Source organism: Bidens hawaiensis, unplaced genomic scaffold (assembly GCF_021521415.1).
Source record: "Bidens hawaiensis isolate Kalapana, Puna unplaced genomic scaffold, B.hawaiensis_p1.1 tig00058690_1, whole genome shotgun sequence".
NCBI lineage: Eukaryota > Viridiplantae > Streptophyta > Magnoliopsida > Asterales > Asteraceae > Bidens > Bidens hawaiensis.
In genome coordinates, this window is record NW_027506420.1 from 41,768 (window position 1) to 63,471 (window position 21,704).

General features: G+C 36.9%; 3 protein-coding genes across 4 annotated transcripts; 1 reads left to right on the plus strand and 2 right to left on the minus strand.

The window, feature by feature from the left end:
* Positions 1 to 1,050: 1,050 nt before the first annotated feature.
* LOC143617801 (putative serine protease EDA2) lies at positions 1,051 to 4,997 on the plus strand. Its single transcript, XM_077090245.1, has 12 exons — positions 1,051 to 1,209; positions 1,289 to 1,414; positions 1,520 to 1,675; positions 2,528 to 2,710; positions 2,780 to 2,896; positions 2,994 to 3,047; positions 3,863 to 3,934; positions 4,063 to 4,256; positions 4,343 to 4,437; positions 4,537 to 4,611; positions 4,704 to 4,791; positions 4,886 to 4,997. Exons 1-12 carry the CDS (start codon positions 1,057 to 1,059, stop codon positions 4,995 to 4,997), a joined length of 1,425 nt encoding a protein of 474 aa, XP_076946360.1. The 5' UTR covers positions 1,051 to 1,056.
* Positions 4,998 to 5,864: 867 nt separating this feature from the next.
* On the minus strand, positions 5,865 to 9,080 carry LOC143617803 (fructose-bisphosphate aldolase 1, chloroplastic-like). 2 transcript variants are annotated; one of them, XM_077090248.1, is made up of 7 exons: positions 8,664 to 9,080; positions 8,196 to 8,465; positions 7,530 to 7,639; positions 7,361 to 7,451; positions 7,006 to 7,275; positions 6,073 to 6,143; positions 5,866 to 6,037 (listed from the first exon to the last, which is right to left on the minus strand). In XM_077090248.1, exons 1-7 carry the CDS (start codon positions 8,832 to 8,834, stop codon positions 5,914 to 5,916), a joined length of 1,107 nt encoding a protein of 368 aa, XP_076946363.1. In that variant the 5' UTR covers positions 8,835 to 9,080; the 3' UTR covers positions 5,866 to 5,913. The 2 variants fall into 2 exon arrangements, with proteins under 2 accessions (XP_076946362.1, XP_076946363.1); XM_077090247.1 differs by having other exon boundaries at positions 5,865 to 6,143.
* Positions 9,081 to 14,010: 4,930 nt separating this feature from the next.
* On the minus strand, positions 14,011 to 19,884 carry LOC143617802 (PHAF1 protein At3g51130-like). The gene is made up of 14 exons (XM_077090246.1): positions 19,764 to 19,884; positions 19,569 to 19,651; positions 19,417 to 19,491; positions 19,283 to 19,350; positions 19,097 to 19,202; positions 18,962 to 19,022; positions 18,717 to 18,883; positions 15,175 to 15,237; positions 15,041 to 15,088; positions 14,835 to 14,948; positions 14,648 to 14,747; positions 14,451 to 14,527; positions 14,150 to 14,254; positions 14,011 to 14,075 (listed from the first exon to the last, which is right to left on the minus strand). The coding sequence occupies exons 1-14, from the start codon at positions 19,861 to 19,863 to the stop codon at positions 14,025 to 14,027; spliced, it is 1,218 nt and encodes a 405-aa protein (XP_076946361.1). The 5' UTR covers positions 19,864 to 19,884; the 3' UTR covers positions 14,011 to 14,024.
* Between the last annotated feature and the right edge of the window lie 1,820 nt (positions 19,885 to 21,704).

A 21,704-nucleotide genomic window follows, 5' to 3' on the forward strand; every position in this document is an offset into this window, starting at 1 on the left:
ATGAGCCTGTCGACGCGGGGAGGGGGCCGGCGGGGATTCGGATGACGATGGTGCCGGACGTGAGGATCCGGGCGCATCTCAGGTACGTTTTAATATATTATCGTTTTATCGTTTCTTTTAATTCGACTTCGTATTAAACGTATTTCTGTGGTTTTGTTGTTAGGGGCCGACGCAGCACGTTCCACGCACATATCGTGCGGTGCGTCTGGGTCCCGCCACCGACGCTAGGTTGGAGGCCCTAGAGTTGGAGATGAGGCGGATGTCACGCCAGATGGACTGGCGGATGAGCCAGATGTCGCACCAGATCGACTGGCTTGTTGCCAGTCGGGTAGCGGAGCTGTCTGGACAGCAGTACACCGTGCCACCGCCACCGCCACCACCCCCTAGTTTTGACCACGAGGCGAGCACGTCTGGCGTGAGACGCGGACGGGGCGACGACGTGGATACCCCGGACGGTTCGGGGCCGAGGCGCAGGGGAGAGGACGATGCCGACGTTGGCGACGCGTTCAGGAGGCTCGTGGGCCACGACGACGACATGGGCATGGACATGAGGGACTTCACGTAGATTTTATGTTTTAGTTGTCGTATTTTCTTTTATTTGTACAGATTTAACAATGATTATTGGTATATATATGTGTTAACTGTTTTTCACCGAAAGGAGATTAAATAATAAATAATTAATTAATTAATATATAATAATAATAATAGTAATAATAATAACAAAATAACAAAGAAAAAAATAAAAAAAAAACATAATAAGACAAAATTGGTTGGATTTTCTAGGACCTATACGCGGCGTATAAACCGGTGTTTTAACAATTGGACGGTGTCCCTAGAAAATCCGAAATAATACAAATATCGGAAATGTAAAAGTAATATAAAAATGTTGGAAAGAACGATTATACACGACACACTATCCAAGGAAATCTTTGTCTAGTGTCGGGTGGAATACCATAACCGGGTATAAAATACACCAAACCAATCCAGTAACAGGATAACCCCGTCTAACAGTAATTCCCCCGAACCCACCGTTTGATCAAATCGAAAGAGAAAAACATGAGGCTTTTAGTGGGTGTTGTTACATCTTTGCTAGTAATTAATATCTGCAACGGATTATTAACTACCCGAATCAATCGTCTAAGTAGCAGCAATTACATCAGCAAAGACGCGTTTTGGCTCACTCAAACACTCGATCACTTTTCCCCTTACGTAATAACCATCACCCCTGTTTAATATTATTATTATTTTTGAATTTTGCAAGAATTTTTCAAGGGTTTGGTGTTTACAGGATACTCGAACTTTTAAGCAGAGATATTATGAGTATTTGGACGATTTCAGGATTCCTGATGGGCCGATTTTTTTGGTGATTTGTGGTGAATCTTCGTGTGGTGGGATATCCAATGATTATATAACTGTATGGATTGTAAACTACTCTCTCTTTTTTTTTTCTTTTTTTTTTGGTAAAGCTTAATTTAAAAAAAAACAGAGAGAGAAAAGTTAATGTTTGAATGTTATGAAGGTTCTGGCGAAGAAATTCGGAGCTGGTATAGTGACTTTAGAGCATAGATATTATGGGGAAAGCACACCTTTTAAAGATTTTACTACGGAAAATCTTAAGTTTCTTTCGTCTAAGCAGGCATTGTTTGATTTAGCTGCTTTTCGGCAATTTTATCAGGTAAATTGTTGCTGTTTTATTTCGGATTATTATTTCTAGCTCGGTCATGTTTGGGTTTTTATGTGAACAAGTCTACCTAGAGGTGTGAATCGTGTCACACGACCTGCATTTTTATTTATGTCAAAAACATCAACTTTAATGTGCATGCCCTTAAGAGCGTGTAACCCGAACACGACCGGTTTAACCCATTTATCTAAACGCATCAAATAGGTTGGTGGGTGATAACCAAGTTGTAAATGTTTTAATTGTGTACACAAATTGGTTTAAGTGTGTAACACGTCATAAACGGGCTAGTAGATCGACCCGTTTAAATAAACGGTTAAACAGGTCAACCCGTGTGGTTAAAACAATTCAACTCGAATACGACCCATTTACATAAATCTAATTATTTCTGTTTCATTTGTGAGTCATCTTTTGGGTATTTTCGGAAATTGCCACACCTAGGTTACCCGCTAGTCTGTATAAAAGCAAAAAATAAAAAATAAAAAAATTGTATTTTAACCGGCCTGTTTAACCCATTTATAACAGCCCACAATCCCGTATCTGACTCCTTTAACCCGTTTACAACTTGATTACAACCCATTTACAAAGCATTTTACTCGTTCTGATAAGTAGGTTGTATAGGTCATGTCAGATTACACAATTATAAGTGTTTTCAGTAGGGTTGTTGAATTTGACACAAATATGTTCGTGTCGCACAATGTTAAACGTGTCCGGTAAGATTGCTGTATTTGACACGAATAAATACATAGGCCACCTTTAAGTTTATCGATTCAACCCAACACAACTCACACCCCTTAATTTTAATGTTGTTTATTGTTTGATAATGTATTAATTTTAATGATTCTGTAGGAATCACTAAATTTAAAGCTTAACAGAACAGATACTGAAAACCCATGGTTTGTTTTCGGTATATCATATGCGGGAGCGCTTAGTGCATGGTTTCGTCTTAAATTCCCACATTTAACATGTGGAAGTCTTGCAAGTTCTGGTGTAGTCAACGCTATTCTTGACTTCTATCAATACGATCAACAGGTGAATAAAAATGTTATTATTTTGTTTTATATTAATTTCCCAGTTTTCTTATTTCTTTAATTGAGACAGATCGGTGAGTCTACAGGGCCCGAATGTAAAGCCATATTACAAGAAGTTACTCAACTTGTTGAAAATCGGCTTGCATCGGGTGGTGAAGCTTTGAGAACTGAATTTAGTGCAAAAGTGGTACAAAAATATAAAAAAGATTTAACTTTTTTTTTTCAAGTTTTAGTTTGTTTTGATTCATGAACTAATTATTTGATTTGGAAAAATATTTTTTCAGCTAAAAATTGATGGTGATTTCATGTATTTTCTGGCTGATGCTGCAGCTGTGGCGGTAAGTTTATTTGTATAATTAGTAGGCCTGTAAACGTACAGAACGAACACGAACGAGGCTTGTTCATTTTCGTTCTTTTAACTTTAACCGAACAAACAAATGAATATGAACACTTAATTGAATGGATTTTCTTGTTCATGTCCTTTCGTTAACAAAATGAATGTCTTCGTGTTTGTTTATGTTTGTTCGTTAACATAACAAAGAACAGTTCACGAACATGAACAAACACAAATGGAAATAATCAAACACATACGAACATAAATGATACCTACTAAAACTAAACGTGTTTCCAAATTGAGGTCTAAAATACCATGATCATTAAATCCATAATTTAAAAAGTAAACAAAGATATATAATAAAGCTCTTTAAATATGAAATTCAAATTAGTAATAATAAATTTGCATGTATATTTAAATAAATGTAAACGGACATAAATAAACAGGTATAAACGTATGTAAACAAACGAACATAAACGAACGTTCATTCATTTAATTAAATGAACAAAAACTTGTGTTCATGTTCGTTCGCTGATTAAATGAATGAACATAAACAAACTTCCCGTCGAATGGTTCACTAAACGCTCGGTTCCTTTACATGTCTATAATTTAGTTATGTAAAATGAGTAATGTTCTTTACAGAATCAATTTTTAAGTAGAGAAACGTGGTCAATGTATACTTAATACTTTTACATGTTGTTTTAGTTGTCATATATAAGTTAGTTATGTAACCGCCTAACAAACCACTTTCTCTTCCTTACTATATTTGATATGCATCACATATTAGTGCTTGTATATTCATTGTGATACATTTTGCAGATTCAATACGGAAATCCAGATAAACTTTGCGTCCCAATGATCGAAGCCAAGAAGGCTGGAAAAGATCTTGTGGTAATTTTTTTTGTGCTTCTTTCTTTTTTAGGTTGTACATGGAGATTATTTACATATCAAATTGTGTATAGAGGTTTTAGTATCTATATTTTGAGTGCATGACGATAGTTTAAACAACTTTATTGCAGGACACGTATGCAAAATATGTAAAAGAATATTATATTCGTAGTTTTAAAGTCGACCTCGAATCATATACTCAAGAATATTTAAAGAACACCAAATCTACAGATCGGTTATGGTGGTTCCAAGTTTGCACCGAATTCGCCTATTTCCAGGTGGCACCTGCTAATGATAGTATACGTTCTTCAAAGATCGACTTAAGGTATGATATAATGTTGTTACAACTTGATTTTTATTATTTAGAAACTGAATTATGTTTATTTAATATTTTGATGTGATTTGCGACAGTTACCATTTGGATTTATGCAAAAACGTTTTTGGTGAAGGCATTTATCCGGTTGTTAATTCTACAAACTTGTACTATGGGGGAACAGGTATTGCTGGTAAGAACATTAAACATTATATGTTGTTCGTACTTTATATGTACGTTACATATATGCGTGCATACGAAGTTTATTATTTTTATAAAAAAATGTATGTAGGTTCAAAAATAGTTTTTACAAACGGCTCACAAGATCCATGGCGACATGCATCAAAACAGGTCTCATCTCCAAATAGTAAGTTCTCATAATAATTAACAGATAATAATCCATACTGGCAATTTGACTAATAACAGAACTAATGATTGTTTTTTCAAATTATTTTGTAGTGCCAGCATATATAGTGACTTGTAATAATTGTGGGCATGGAAGTGATCTAAGAGGCTGCCCTCAGTCGCCTTTGGCTCCCGAAGGCTAGTTTCACCAATTTTAACATTTGTTGCATATTAATTGATAATTTTGAGAAGAATGTTTAATGAAGTGAGAATATGTTTGTTTGAATTGCAGGAAGTTCTAAAAACTGTAGCGCCCCTGATGTGGTTAACAAAGTGCGACAACAGGTGATAGAACATATAGACTTGTGGCTGTCTCAGTGTCACAGTGCTGGTAGGAGTTCAATGTAATAGGATTTTATATGAACTGATAGTTATGTCATGTGCAACAATAATAATATTATTGAACGGTTCTATACATATACATATAGTCATACAATATGGAAACAGAAATGTTGTAACTTTCTTTGGTTATTACTTTTTACAAATTTTTTTTGTAGCATAGCATACCAGCATTTGGTCATTTAACAAACTTAGTCATTTAATGGTTGTTGATTAATGAGTTACCAATTGATGTATGAACGAAAACAAATGTTTTGTATTAAGAGTAACACATTTATGTCAAAACCTCTTTTAATCTAGTGTACCAGATGGCTAAATATATTTTTTAGGATCCAAGCACAGTTTTATAGTTACTTGAAGATTTAGGGGTGTTAATGGTTCAATTTAAAACCATAAAACTGGCCAAAGTGGTCATTGGTTTAATTTCATTGTTGGGTTTTTTTTCTTAACGTTAAAACCGTAAAACTTGCCAAAGTAGCGGTATAGTTGAAGTGTAACTAGTTTTGTTTACTATTCAGTCAACTTGTTACAAAAGCCTACGCACAACGTCTGATATAGTGGCAGGCCGCGGGGCGAAGCTGCTTTAGACAAGAGAGCCCTAGACTTGAAGCAATAAAAGGCAGACTATGGATCGTGGCTTTATATTATACCTTAACCATTATTTTAGAACCAACATAACTTAAAAGTCATCATATGAATATCTCTTGAAAATTACTAAAATTACATAATCCATCACTCCACATCAAATACTTAAGACAATTGCTACAAGTACATGCTATGAACAAAAGCAGCAGTCTCCATGCTGTTCATACAAATTTTTTAACTTTCACATACTAAAACTTCTTTTCATGTTCTAAGCTCAACACTCAAACCGGCTTAGTAGACATAGCCCTTAACAAACATTCCCTTTTTGGCCTCCTCGGACTCACCCTCGCCTGTGTATTTCCCGAGCTGAGCAAGGGAGTTGGCACTGGCCCGTTGGAGCAAAGCATCCTGAGCCGCCTTCACATTCTCGGGCCTTCCTCCCCATGTCTTGAGGCAAGTGTTTTGTAGGGCCCGAGCATATGAGAATGACACGTGCCATGGGTTTGGGCTTTGGTTCATTGCATTCAGGTTGAGTGTAGCTTCCACCTCAGATTGCCCACCAGACAAAAACTGCAATTCATACATATATCATTAACTTTTACTCTATAACCCATTCATGCATAACACCATTTAACCATGAACAAAAATGCGCACATAGGCATGGCAATGAGCCAAGATACATGACGGGTTTTGGTAACACCAGTCTATAAGCGATCTTAAACTCATCTCAGAAGCGACTTGAAATATTATATAATCAACTACGCCTTCTAACTATTATTACAATTTTTAAGATTATATCATAGGGGAAGGTTCTAGGCTGAACAAAGATTTTTCTTTTGCGAGAACAAGAATAACAAGTTAAATAAACAGTCTTTAAAGTTTTTAAAGTAAAAGAAAATGGTTGAAACACAATATTTGTTCTTCTATCCAAAATTAAAAAACCATGAATGAGTTTCGTTTGTTTATATAACCTAAACATGTACAAATCATGTCTAGAGTAACACCTAGATATGTGTACGTAATTTTTAAAAGGAAAAAAAAAAACACATGAAGAAATTAATTTAATGGTTTTTTAAGTACCTAACACAATGTTATAGACATCTGTCTAATAAAAAAGTTCTAAAAAATATGAACCATTGATAAAATAAACTTAAACGATTTAAGTTTGTTTCTTTTTTCTTTATTTTCTCGTAATAATTTAATGTCTTGTAATGAACCTCTCCCTCATATCATATATCTAGATAAAAGGATTCAGTAAATCAGCGCGTATCACTAATCCCATACCCGTCTTAAACCATAAAAACAATTCTAAAACCAATCTCATACCCAGTCACACACTCAAAACACCCGTCCCCAATGTTTCAGGTTTCCGGGCGGGTTCAGGTTTTTTCACCATCCCATACAAAAGCACACTAGGGAAACGGGAACTTACCATGATACCAGGAACTGCAGGCGGGATTCTTTGTTTGAGAAGCTTGAGGGTGTAATCCGCGACTTGTTGAGGTGTGGCTTTGTCCTTGGAATCGGCTCCGGGTGTAACCATGCTTGGCTTCAACAAGATCCCTTCAAACAACACATTGTTCTCAGCTAAGTAAAAGAACACCTCAGCCCACACTTTCTTGGCAACCTCAAACGTCCTATCGATTCCATGTTCACCATCCAGTAAAATCTCGGGCTCCACAATCGGGACCAACCCATTGTCCTAAAAAAACCAAACCTTAAAACTTACAAACACGCCTAAACAAAAGTCAACTGTTTGACCATTAATGAGGGTTTCTAGTCTTTACCTGAGAGATTGCAGCGTAACGGGCCAGACCCCATGCTGCTTCCTTGACCGCAAGGGCCGATGGCCCATTTGGAATGCTCACAACGGTACGCCTGCAAGGTTAACAAAGTGAGGTTAAAGTTTTATGTATTGACTTAAGTTAAAAGGAAAGAGGGCTGACTTGTACTAACCATTTGGCAAAGCGCGCACCCTGTTGGTAGTAAGCAGCCGAGCGTGAAGCGAGCCCGTCAAGCCCTTGGCACCATGACTCGTCGTTCGAGCCAGCCAACGGAACTAGACCCTGTCAAAAGTCAAGGTCTTAAGCCAACAACTTGTGAACCCCCACACTACTACACGTCTATACAAGGCTGCTATACATGTCGTGTTTGCAGGTTGGCTGGTCAAACCTACACGAACCCTAAAATCGTTTGACACAAATGACTCTTTCTACCTGAAATAGAAACTTTATTGATTTGTTTTTTTTTTTTCACATTAATACTTTAAAAATCTAAAATTTATATATTATTTTTATTTTCTTTTAAGCAACTTTGTTAAATTATGTCAGTTTATTTTCAAACTATAAAAATTTTTCATAAAAACACCCAAATAGTTTATGTTATTACATAAACACATATTAGAAACAATAAAAAACAAATACACGGGTCAGGTTCGACACAGACACTATCCTTTCAGCCAAACATGTCTGCAGGTTCTACCCGAAACTAACCTGAACCTGTTTATAAAACAGACTAAACCCAAACCTCTAAATCCTATGTCTTGTTTTCGTGTCATGTCTATGCTAGAAAGAGTAAACAATATTATAATATATTATATTATATTATATTGTAGCATATTACCTTGTCAACCTTGATACCGGGTACGATCCCCTGCTCAACAAGGATATCTACAATCTTTTTGTCATCAACGGTCGATTGGTATAAGGTTTCCTCAAAGAGGATAGCACCCGAGATGTAGTTGCCAAGGCCCGGTGGGGTCACGAGCAGGGTTCGGTAAGCCTGGCGGTTTGCCTCAGTGTTCTCAAGACCGATAGAAGCTAACCTTTTTCCACAAGTGGCATTTGACTCGTCCATGGCTAGGATTCCTCGGCCCGGTGACGCAATAGTTTTCTAAATTTATAAAATAAGTAATGAACTTATTAGCCATGTCCAACAGGTTATGAATGTTGTTTTTAAAAAAACCCAGTAAAATAAAAGTTTTTTACGTAAGCGCTGCTCTTTATTGAACTTATTTATATTAAAGTGGTATAAAAAAGTGTTTGATGCTTGAATTAAAGATAAATAAAATAAAAGTTACAAAACGCGTACCGCGGTTTTAACGAGCTCATCGGCATAAGAGGCACGGACGGTTAGGGCGGAGGGGGCACCCGGGCAGAACCGCACCACGGAGACCGAAGGTTGACGAAGGGCTTGACCCTTGACCCAGTCAGACTTATCAAGAATGGCTGGTGATGACGGGAAGAGATATGCTGAGGCCATTTTTTATTTTCTTGAAAAATAGAAAATATAAAAAATAAAAGGAAGAGGCTCTTTCGGTATGAGTTTGGTTTGAACACCACTCAATTGTGTTTGGGCTAACAAGATTTATAGTTATAATTTGAGGTAAGAAAAGATATAATTTTTAAGGCTGGAATGGTTTGGCTTATTAGGGTGTGACACGTGGATTGATAACTTTGGTGACATGGCTGGCCTCTGGAGTTTAGCATGGTTCAGGATGATATGCGATGATGAGGAGACAAAATTGCCCCATGGGAATATTGGGATGATTATTTATTAATGGTTGTTATTTATTAAACCTTTTGTTTTATAAGAAAACAAAATTATGCACTTTCCAATTGAAATTGTGTGTGGACCACCGGCTTAATATGTGAGGTCCCAGGTGAACCATCTTCCAAACATTATATGTAAGAGTATTTTCAATGGGTTTTTTAAATTATGTGAGCGAGTTCCCTATATTTTAGAGATTGTTTAAAATGGTTGTGAGATAATGAGAGAAAAAATGTTACTGTTGATGGTTAAATTTGAAGAAACACACTATTCACCTCTATAATTTAATAATGTTTTTTAAATTGGTTGTAAGTGAAGGAGAGAGAAAAGATAATGATAAAAGTACAAAAATATATTATTTAATTGAAAATAAAAAAGAAAATATAGTGTTTTAAATATAATTATAGAGATGAAGATGGAAAATGGACTGAGAATGCTCTAAGAGCATTATCATGCGGTTCCCTATCCCTATCTCTATAATTACACTAAAAAACATTACATTTCTCTTTTCTGTTTAATTAAATAATATTTTTTTTACGTTATTCATTACAGTTTTCTCTCTTCACCCAATAATTTATAAAAAATCACTACCATTTCTCTAATTTTACAAAAAATCACTACATTTTCTCTCTCCACCTTATAATTTACACTCACAATCACTGAAAACCCCACCCTATAATTTACAAACTCCCCTCACAAACATTTAGGGAACCGGATGAGAATGCTCTAACACTCATAATTAATATAGTTTTTTTACACTTAGAATAATCTGGATTCCCCTTTTAAAAAAATTAAGTGAACGATTTTAGTAGGAAAAATTAGTTAAATTTGTTTCTAGTTATTCAAGTGAAACATCCTTGAAGGTTTACTTATTATGGATTATTATAGATTGCTCTCATCCAAATATATTTAACTATGATGCTTTTTCTTTCACTTACATTTAATATGTCAAAAATGTGTTGATGCTATTTGAAGCTGAGCCCTTCTTATAACCAAATATACCTCTAATGAATGAAAGGATTTGGGATTTGCTTAAGGTTTAAAACTCATCATCCTTGATTTATGTTTTCCTTATTGTCATAAGAAGAATAAGAAGAATATGAGTGAATGAGTGAATCTAATACGGGTTATAACATCTACCCCCCAACGTTAACCAATATTATCTACTTTGCTAGTTAGGAGCTCATATATTTGTTTTCTATTACCCGAGTGGAAACTCCACATGAAATATGTGCATTGAATTGTTACTCAATCATGTTTAATTATAAAGTTCCTCACATCTATAGATTAGTGGTATTTTATGTCGTGTGTTCCCTATACATGAACAATATGAGATTTAACTAAGATGGCATAATATCTCCTTTGATTAAATACATTCTTTATTAACAATTAATAATTAAATTTCTAGGTCCAATAAAACCTAAGATTTATATAAAGCACCACATGTGTTATGTTTTATTTTTATCTCAAATGTTGTATTATACTATTATCGTACAACGATATCATGTTATATTATACAATCTTATTGTCACGACCCTATACTCCGGGAGGAGAACTGTGAACATCGAGTGGTGTTATTTGTGTTTATTATTTAAATATTTAGTAGCAGAAAATTTTATCATGACTGTAGTTAAGAAAAATTTATAAGAGTATAAAAACACCTTGATTGTTATTTTATAAGCAAAGAATAAAAATCATTTTTGTAAAAACATAACTTTTATAGGGATAAATCATAATTTACAAACATATTTCTTTATTCTGCTGACAAACCACTTATTTAAGCTGAAGGCCCGCAGACCTCATTCCTGTGTCTCTAACAAGTCAACTGAAACATGTTTAAAATTATTTGATCAGCAGGAAATACTGATGAGTACATTCATTTATAAACGACACGTTTTTACAGTTACAATATTAAGATGTTTTTACACATACCTGCTTACAAATTATCAAAAGGTATTTGCCACTTGACCGTATCTATGACTGTGGTTATATTACTTATTGGCTAACATTTGTCCAATAAGTAACGTGTAATAGTACATTAGGCAAGCCTTGTATACAAAACCTCACAATACCAGTGGTAGTCATCCAGTCATCCCGTAAGTCTAAAGAGACTTAATCACTGTAACGTAAATAAAACCTTTTGAAAATATTTTAAAAGCATTTGGACTATCAGTCATGAGTTTAATAAGTTTAAAAATCATTATGACAGTATTGAAAACCAGTTGTCTCACACAAATGTGAGTTGTATAAAAACTCGAATGTCTCACCTTGAAAGTTTACAAATAAAGAACTTCTTGGTATTAAGCACCTAGTTAAACGCAATATAGTATATTTGGATTAGTATAAACCGACAATCATAACGATAATCACGAGATTAGAAATTTTACACGATGGCACAAAGTCTCACATTGTTCAGGCAGAGTTTTGGATTCGTGTATAAAATCTTCTTTCGATTGGATTTGTTACGACTAATCGAGGTATTATACTGAACGTGAGAGAGAGAGAGAACATGTTTTTGGACGACGAAATGAAGGTCTGATTCACCTCCCCTTTATAGCTGATTTTGGAACTGATCGCATATCGCAATGAGACTATATGGTTGCCGAGCCAGCCCTAGCTATGCCACGTGGCATGCAACGTGTCATGTCAGAGTAACCTTCACGTCGCGTATCACGATAGGTTACTTAAGTACTTGTCTTGTATTGCCATGAACACAAAATTTTTCCGAATAACTATAAGTCCTCGCGTATCACGACGAGGCCTATATAAATCGCGTAGCACGACGGGAAGAAAATTAAAACCTTTTATTTTCCATAAAAATACTAAGGCGGCATGCGGCGATGCGGGCATGCGCCATCAAAGTCCGTGTGCGCGCGTCTTGTCATATAAGAATATTATAAGGTGGACTATTCTCCTTATAAAGGGCTTACAAGTTATGTAATCTAGCGATGCAGGACAAAAACTTATTTTCTTATTTATATCAAGGTGGAATCATTCCATTTTCTTCCTCCACCAACATAGGATGAAAACTCCCCATTCTATTTTTATATTTGTAAGTTGTTACACTAAGAGTACGAATGACAAAGATAAAACATACGAACCGTGATAAAATATTTCGAAGTAATTTATATTCCGATGCGTTCATTATTATTCAAAAGCTTTTAAAAATGTTTTTACCCGACCAAAATTAGGTCCAAGAAACAACTCACATTGAATTTTGATTTGTGCTAGTGACTGGTGTGGATATCAGCTAGTGTGCATATATTCGTGGTGGATGCCATCTCTTCTTTTTCAAGAAAAGGACAAGAAATAGAAAGTATAATAATTAGAAAAAAGATCGTTAAAGACAACTTTCTAATTTCTAACTACAATTTGGGTTTCTCTCGGATTTAATTTTTCTTTCCTACAACAATATTATACTATATTTAAACAAAAACCTCTAGCTACAGTAATTTTGTTGTTGGTCCAATCAGGCAGCCACTAAGTTTCTTTTTTTTTTAATATTTGAAAATCAGTTTAGCCGTTAATTTTTTGAATTTTTGTTTTATGTGTTTTCTTTTTGTTTTTTTTTAAATAGATTTCATACTGAATCAAGCAAAAAAAACATAAGGTGGTATGTTGTTTTGTTTTTTTAATTTGTTTTAAACACGTTATTTTGAGAAATTATTTTTTGGGTTTAATTTTGGTACCGTAAAGAACGTAGCCGATACAAACCGAATACGAGACAACTTACGGAAATGACGCCCGACCAACAGATAGCCCGGCGCAACGCGCCGGTAACAACCTAGTTTAATTTATTTAGACTTATGATTCCACAACGCATAAACATTCTATTCCACATCCATCTAAATGTCAACAAATTCTCAAGCCCCTCTATTTATGTCCATGCCAATATTCACGCAATCAATCACCCGAAATGCAAAACAAAACAATCTTGTATTTGCATGTCACACTAAACAAGATACCAAGTCAAAAGTGTTGGAAAGTTTCAACATAATCACCAAAATGATTCCCCTAATATTTCAGTTACTAAACCAGAGGTGATCAAAACGAACACCCTACAAGCAGATTGGCACAAGTGCCTGTGATATATCTCAAAGGAACAATCCACAGTAAAAGATTGAAATTAGCTTTACATTATAAAAATGTGAAGATAGCAACAAACACGGATCCGTTGTAGTCTAGCTGGTTACGACTTACGGAGAGACAATTGTTTAGGAAGATTTAGAAAGAGTGATTATAAAGCTAAAATTGACATTAAAAGCTCAAGTAACAAAGGTTATTTATATATACTTACATACAATGATGTCTGACTCCTTGTAATTTCAAAAAGTTTTGGCGGTTGATGATGCAGATTAGTTGTTTATAGCCTGCCCATGTCCAGTTTTCCATCTAACAAGTTTTGTATTAACTTATGCTCCTCATGAGTCTAAACTCAGAACGATGATGAACGGCTTAAAATAAGCAAACACAAAAAATTCCTATTTATCATAAAAAAAGAAATCTATATAACTAGAAAAACAAATGGGTAACAGGAAGCATCATTCTGGTTTATGCTAGTGATCAAAACGACTCGTTTACTCCCTTAGTTCGAACTACCACAAGCAGAAAGAAGATATATAAATGTTATAAAAGATCCCCATGAACTTTCAGTTTCAACTTTTGAGAAACAATATAGACTGTTGACATCATTACAAGAACTAAAGGGCATAAGAGAGAATGTCAAATCTCCAAATTAATACTGCACAACTTTCATCTTTCTTGGACCAACTATACAAACCATATCATCAAATCCATACATCCTGCAAAACAATAATTCAGAAACAAGTAAAGAAGATACTTCACACCCCAAAAACCAATTTAAAAACAATAAACAGATCAAATATAAGTACCATGAACAACTTAGAATGACTGAAAAAGAGTCACTGTTGCAATATACCCATTCTTCATTACCTACATACCAACACAACCAGTATAGAATAACCGGAAAAAAAAAATTAATACAAACAAGAATATATTGAATTTACCTCAAAAGCAACATTTTGGTACCCGTAGACAAAAGTTGATCCAAATGGATTGCTTGTAGACCCTTGTGTTTGAATAGCTGCTCGCCCACAATCTCCAAGAATCTCCTACAAAGAAAACAAAACCAAAAATAATAATAATAAGTTTTAAGCCATTAAACCTTCCTACTATCAGCAATTATTAGTTATCACTAACAGGTTCTCACAGTCTATTTCATATTTAATACAACTTTGTTTTTTATACAAGCTACATTTTATTTAAAGAAAACTTCAAAGTAGGGGTGATTTGGTAGTTCATGTTGACCTTCACTAGCTCCCACTTTGTGGCAGGTGTAATGCTGCTTTTAGAAGAATTCATATCTTGATGATATGCACCGTCCACTACGGTTTAAAACAAGAACAAAGACGTTAGTTACGTTTCCACAAAATCGAACCGAAACTTTGTGTGACGATAATAACAATAACAATAACAATAACAATAACAATAATAATATCACTTACATTCTGCAGCATGTACAACGAAATTGCACTTGATGTAAGAATTAAAGTCAGCATGGCCCGGATAATTTGTGTGCAGAACAAACTTTTTGATCTTATGAGTCTGAAGATTCCAATTAACGCATTCATATTATTATTGCATCAGCAATTATTATTCTAAAAATGTCTAAATAAGAAATTTGAAAAGTACCTGGCCGTCAAATAATATGTCGAAGCCGCGAGCAAAGTAATTATAAAAGTAATCCCCACATAGAGTTGTTTTGGGGCGTGGGTCGGAAGCAGAGTGAATTACCATTTGGTCTACCTGGCACCGCCACATGTACATTATTTATACAATGCATTGTGTATTTGTGCTAACAATACTTGTGATTTCGAACGTGAAGAGTTGAAAAGAACCTGTTTTTGATGGATTCCATCAGGTCGGCCTAGTTCTGTCCACACATCCTTCATGTGAAATAATATATAATCATTAAGAAATGATTAAAACTATATGTGAAATAATCTTCTTAAAAAGGTACAGCTGGCAGTACCTGTGGAGAAGCACCAAAGGGGATGCGCTGACCACCTACAGTAAACCATAATTCTTCCCCTAGCTGAAAAAGAATAAACGAAAAAACAGAGAAAATGAACATGAGCCGATTTTGGTTGTTTTGTTTTTGCTCAAACAGGTCAAATGTGTTATTTGCTTTTATCTCAAACGGGTCAAATGTGTTAATGGATCAATTTGGGTTGTTTTTACCTCAAGCGGGTCAAATGTGTTAATGGATCAATTTGAGTTCTTTTTATCTCAAGTGGGGAAAATGTGTTAGTGGGCCGACTTGGGTTGTTTTTGTTGGGTTCGTAGGCCTTGTTGGCCCGGTTTATTATATGAAGTCAAAAGAGGAGACGGGTGTGGGCGGTCGGGCCCAAGCCCGGCCCGGTTTAGATTTCTTGCATAATAATTTACTAACCCTAGTTCAGTCTCTATATAAACATTATGTACTTGTAATATTTGGTCACTCAATAAAGATATACCTAGTTGCCACCCATGGACGTAGGTCAGTTTAGACCGAACCACGTTAAATCCCCGTGTTCGTTTATTGCTTTCGTGTGTGTTCGGTTTCGTGTGTGCGTTTAATCCTAACAAGTGGTATCTAGAGCTTAGGTTCAGATCACGCGAAGAACACGTTGAACCAGCCGAGTCGCCGCCAAATCATCCAGCCGCCGCCACCCTACTGCGCTAGGGTTCCGCCGCCGCTGCTCCGCTGCTACAGTTCCGCCGCCGCTGCTACAGTACCGCTGCCGCCGCTACAGTACCGCGCCGCCGCTACAGTACCGCGCCGCCGCTACAGTACCGCGCCGCCGCTACAGTACCGCCACCCCCGCTACAGTACCGCCACCCCCGCTACAGTCCCGCCGCCGCTGATTAGGGTTCCGCAGCTGCTGGTTCGTTTTTTCTGATCAGCTCCGGTGAAGCATAGTACGAGACATGAAAGTTTGAATCAAGATCCTATTTTTGTTGAAAAACAGTTGTCAAGTCAGAAGAAGCGTTAAAGAAACGGATAACCAGTTGCCAACCGCGTTTGTCAGGTTTTATCGTTTCAGTTTAAAATTTCAGTTTCTGATTTACAGTTCGTATTTCCGCTGCGGTTTAAATAGGTTGATTTTTAACAGAGTTCAGTAGAACAGTCGTTAAGTTCAGGCTCGTGTTGCTGTGTCTGTCTCTGTTTTATCCAGTTTTTCGTTTTAGTCATTGCCATGGCAGAAGACGGAAAGTTTTCGATACAGAAGTTTGACGGACAGAAGTTCGGTTGGTGGAAGATGCAGATTGAGGCACTACTTTGTCAGAAAGACTTGGATGTAGTGTTTGAGGATGAAAAACCAGAAAAGTTGTCAGAAGCAGATTGGAAGAAGTTAGACAAGAAAGCTAGGGCTTGTATTACATTGTCGTTGTCGGAAGATGTGGCGTTTAACGTCATGAAAGAAACCACAGCCCGTGGTATGATGGACGCACTATCCAACATGTATGAGAAGCCTTCGGCAGCGAATAAAGTCTATCTTATCCGAGAGCTAGTGACAACAAGAATGAAAGAGGGTGGGTCAGTTACAACTCATATCAATAATCTTAATTCGATCTTGTCCCGCTTAGTGTCAGTTGACATTAAGTTTGATGATGAAGTTCAAGGCCTCTTGTTATTATCCTCTTTGCCCGACAGTTGGTCGCAAACAGTGACTGCAGTTTGTAGTTCGTCTACAAATATTACTTTCGATGGGATTCGAGATCTGATTCTGGGAGAAGATTCAAGACGCAGAAGTTCAGGTGAATCATCAGGCAATATGCTAGTCACAGAAGGTAGAGGTAGGGGGAAACAGCGAGGCAGTGGGAGCAGGAAGAGGAGTCAGTCTAAGACTCGTAAGGATATTGAATGTTGGGGTTGTAAAGAAAAAGGACACTTCAGGAATCAGTGTCCGAATGGTAAGAAAGAGGTGAACGTTACAGAAGACGACACAGATGACGGGGTCAGTAGTGATGAGGCTTTGGTTTGTAGTGTTGAGAGTAGCGTTGATGCTTGGGTGATGGATTCTGGTGCATCGTTTCATGCCACTCACTGTAGTGAAACGATGAAGAATCTTAAATTTGGGGATTTTGGAAAGGTTCGACTAGCGAATGATGATATTTTAGAGGTTACGGGTATGGGAGACGTTGATTTGATAACTTCAGCCGGTACTTCTTGGACTTTGAAAGACGTGAGGGTTATTCCAAGTTTGAAGAAACGTTTGATTTCAGTTGGGCAGTTGGATGACCAGGGGCACAATGTTAAGTTCGGGAATGGGCAGTGGAAAGTAGTCAAAGGGAATCTCGTTGTTGCTCGTGGCAAGAAAATGGGTTCGTTGTATATGGTCGATATGTCATCGAAAGGAGTGGATCCAGTTTTGGTGAAAGACAAAATCCGGTTCACAGAATCTCGTGGGCAGAAGAAGGTTCGTTTTACAAGTAACAAACCCAGAGCCAAAGTGAAGATTCAGGATGAACGAGCTAGGAAGGTTAAATCAGTTGGGGGACATCGTGACAGTGGGAGCACAGGTCGTGTTTCAGTTACAGTTCCAGGTCGACAGTGGATTAAGAAAACCAGTATTCCAGCTGTAAAAGTCTCTCCAATGAATTACTTGCTGAATATGGAGAGTGTTTGTTCTCAGGTTATCTCAGGATCCGGTAGTTCGTTACAGTGGGAGCCGGTAGGGACAGAGAATGGGTCAGGGGCAGTTTCAGCCGTGACTGACGTGTTGGAGCTCCGGGGAGCTTCAACGGGCCTTCAGGTTAATTGATGAGAAGGCGGTGGCAACTAGAAGAAGTTTAATGTTCAGATTACAGAAGTACAATCAGGAGTGCAGACGAGAGTACTCAAGGCCTCCGAGTGGGAGATTGTTGGGTTCGTAGGCCTTGTTGGCCCGGTTTATTATATGAAGTCAAAAGAGGAGACGGGTGTGGGCGGTCGGGCCCAAGCCCGGCCCGGTTTAGATTTCTTGCATAATAATTTACTAACCCTAGTTCAGTCTCTATATAAACAACATTATGTAGTTGTAATATTTGGTCACTCAATAAAGATATACCTAGTTGCCACCCATGGACGTAGGTCAGTTTAGACCGAACCACGTTAAATCCTCGTGTTCGTTTATTGCTTTCGTGTGTGTTCGGTTTCGTGTGTGCGTTTAATCCTAACAGTTTTTATCACAGTTATATATTTAGCTAGCAAAAGAACGAGTCAAACAGGCCGCCCAATTTTTTTTTAAAGCATACAAGATTAAAGACACAACCTCCTAACCGTTTATATTCAAAGCTTCAACTTATGTTCGTGGAAAGCATTCTTAAAAAAAGGCAGACAAGGGATTCACGGGTCAACCCATACCAGCCTGACCCATACTCAAAATAAAATGTTTCAACCCAAACCATTTTGGCCTGTTACACAATTTTTGCAACAATCCGCAAAATTTTGCCACCTTGAATCTAAATCGCCACCTACAACCGTCGCACCAGTGATAATAGTTCCATAAAACAATTGCCTAAAAGAAAACATGAATCAAGTAATCAAACCTTAACATGAACTTCTTCCATGTAGAGACTGCCAGCCGGCAGCGGAGGAGCAGAAGCTTTGTTCATCAATGATCCCACACCAACTTTACTATCAGTTGAGCTGTCGTATATGCATACACGACACGTTACTGGAGTTGTCCCGTCAGGAAACTCCAATGGCAATTCAGCTTTCATAATCAATGTATAAAAACTAGCATCAACAAAGGGAATCAAGTCACAAATATTAACAAAGGAAAAACTTATACCTTCCCCGTTATGGCAACAGTCTGTATACTGAGAGGGAATCGGAAAAGCAAATGATAGCCCCTGCAATTAAAGAAACCTAATATGAGATTTAAAGAAACAACGATACGATTGAGAACAATATAATATAATCTTACAGGATAGAAAAGAGTGTAGACGCCTCGATCTTTATCATAAATTCCAGGAAATGTTGGCCCAAAAACAGCATAAACAGCTACAAAAGTAGCAGGAGTCGACGGACCTCTGAAAATAATAATAAAAAAAAGTCTAGTTTAGATTAGATCATAAAACTAGAAAAAAATGGGTCGGTAAATGACACTCACCCGATAAGTGATGTTGCATAGCGCATTTGAAGACGTTTGACATCGAAAATCTCAATAAGACGAAGCCTCTGAAAATAATATTATTTATGGTCAACTGTAAAATAACATTATTGAGGAAAACATATAAGCAATACCTGAGACCATGGATCAAACCGGAGATGAAAACCATGATCGGGGAAGCTTATAACAACATCCAGCTTTAACGGATCCTGTGTGATCATGCCAAAACACTTTATTGAGTATTAAGACAACTTACAAGTGGTATAACTATCCCAAATTACTAAACCTCATCAAAGTACTTCACATGAACGACGTCATATATGCTGGGTTGCTGCTCGATTTGCGCAAAAGCTTCACATATAGGCATGCCTAAAACAAACCCAGCAATCGAAACAAAACAAAGCTTCAATAACCCAAAAGATGCCCAAGAGTGAATCTAACCAAAACCCAATTCCTAATTGATAGGTGAATTAAAAGTTACCGAGAGAAAAAGGACCGATTCCGAGACCAGGACGAAGATCGAGACCGATGACGCCCATGGCTGTGCCTTCGCACCTTCTACGGGGTCGTTGTTGCAACATAATAATAATAATAATATCTTCTGGATTGAATTTGAAATCCCCGATAAGATAGATAATCTTTCTTTTCTTTTCTTGTTTGTTTTAACGAAGCGATAGGATTGGGGATGCTTAATTGGTTCAGTTGTCACCTGTCACACGGCATCAAACGAAATCAATGGATTCATTCATCGTTAAACTGCAACCCCCAATTGTAAGAAACCTTTTTCTGGAAGTTACAATTATTGGCCTTCAACTTTGCTCGTCTTTATAACTAGACAGAATTACAAATTTTGTCCTTTAAAATAAGACGAATTACGGTTCGTGTCCTTTTCTAAGTTTCCTTGCAGGCGGTGTACTTTAAACTTTTTTTTTCTACACGTTATGTCCTTTACGCTAACTGGGTTAGAAAAACTCAGTTAAATGCCCTCACGTGATTTGTCACCGGAATCAAACCCGGAAAAAAAGCCCCAAATTTCAAACCCTAGTTCCGATTAAGCGGAACCCTAGTGACAAATCTACAGAATCCACAACCTTTAACAGAAAAAAACAAAATCAAACAACAAAAACCATTGTGATTTGTTTGGAAATTTGTTGTCTTGAATCCAAAAGGGTTTATTTTCTTGAATCTAAACCATGGCTATTGTCGGTTTTCCGGCCACCAGCATCTACGGCGGGGGTGTTTAGGGGGTGTACAGCAGCGGCTACAGTCGGTTTTCCGGCCACCACTCATGGCTATTGATTCCGGTGGTGGTGGTGGTGAGTCCGGCGGGGGTGTTTAGGGTGGATTTTTCTTAGCCTCTGATGGAGAATTGGTTGGTGATTGATGATGGTGATTGATGATGGTGTTTGAAATATTGGGTGAATTTGAGGACTAGAGGTGGGTGTGAGCGGAGGTTGTGAAGGGTGGTGGAGATTGTGGTGGGTGTGAGGGTGTCTGCCAAGTGTTCGACGAAATGCCACTGAGAAGAAGTGATGGATTCGTGAAGGGATAACGGGGTTATGTGTGGCGACTGTAGGGTGGACTGACCTCGAGTGGTTTGGTGATTCAGTGTTCGGAGATTGGGGATCTTGAAGAGCCTCATGATGTGATGCCGGCAGCTTCCGAGATTTCAAGGTGGTGTGAAACTACTGAGACGTTAAAGCTTGAAACCATAATAAAGTAGGTTCTGATAACAGCGCCTGTGAATGACATGAAGAAGAAGAAGAAGAAGGGTAGGCAAAAAGACAAAACTACCCTCACATGCTTCTCACGTGATGGGATTTAACAGAGTTTTTCTAACCCAGTTAGCGTAAAGGACATAACTTGTAGGAAAAAAAAGTTTAAAGTACACCGCCTGCAAGGAAACTTAGAAAAGGACACGAACCGTAATTCGTCTTATTTTAAAGGACAAAATTTGTAATTCTGTCTTATAACTAAACTAAACATATTTTTGTTATGTTTGGGATTGAGTTCTTCTTCTTCTTTCAAAAGAACTGAAACGGTTGTCTGTTCGGGTTTTATCGTGTTTAACATATAACATGACACACTTAACACATGTATTAGACATGAATATGACTCGTTTAACTACTTTACATATCATGGCTCTAACACAGTTTTAAGTTTCATGTGCCCCAATAAAAAGAAATGATGAAGACTTGCCTACTAATTTTAATTATTTAAAAAAAAAAAAAATGAACAAAAAAATCATACTGCACTTTTTTGATCAACAGTTCTTGTCGTGTTTTCGACATGAATTTTTTAATTAATTGACAACCATAAATAAATGATTTTTTTTACAATAAAATAATTTGATACTCCCCTTGTTACCAGTATTTATTTTATTGATCAGTAATTATAATGTCATAAATTTAATAAAAGGGGA

Coding starts and splice junctions, on each gene's coding strand:
- LOC143617801 (XM_077090245.1), top strand. CDS start 1,057: ATGAGGCTTTTAGTGGGTGTTGTTACATCTTTGCTAGTAATTAATATC. Junction 1,415..1,519: donor TATCCAATGATTATATAACT/GTATGGATTGTA, acceptor AATGTTATGAAG/GTTCTGGCGAAGAAATTCGG. Junction 2,711..2,779: donor TCTATCAATACGATCAACAG/GTGAATAAAAAT, acceptor TAATTGAGACAG/ATCGGTGAGTCTACAGGGCC.
- LOC143617803 (XM_077090247.1), bottom strand. CDS start 8,834: ATGGCCTCAGCATATCTCTTCCCGTCATCACCAGCCATTCTTGATAAG. Junction 7,276..7,360: donor GTTACGCTGCAATCTCTCAG/GTAAAGACTAGA, acceptor TGGTTTTTTTAG/GACAATGGGTTGGTCCCGAT. Junction 6,144..7,005: donor CTGCAGTTCCTGGTATCATG/GTAAGTTCCCGT, acceptor TATGAATTGCAG/TTTTTGTCTGGTGGGCAATC.
- LOC143617802 (XM_077090246.1), bottom strand. CDS start 19,863: ATGTTGCAACAACGACCCCGTAGAAGGTGCGAAGGCACAGCCATGGGC. Junction 15,089..15,174: donor CCTTTGGTGCTTCTCCACAG/GTACTGCCAGCT, acceptor TTTCACATGAAG/GATGTGTGGACAGAACTAGG. Junction 14,076..14,149: donor ACCAAAATGTTGCTTTTGAG/GTAAATTCAATA, acceptor GTTGGTATGTAG/GTAATGAAGAATGGGTATAT.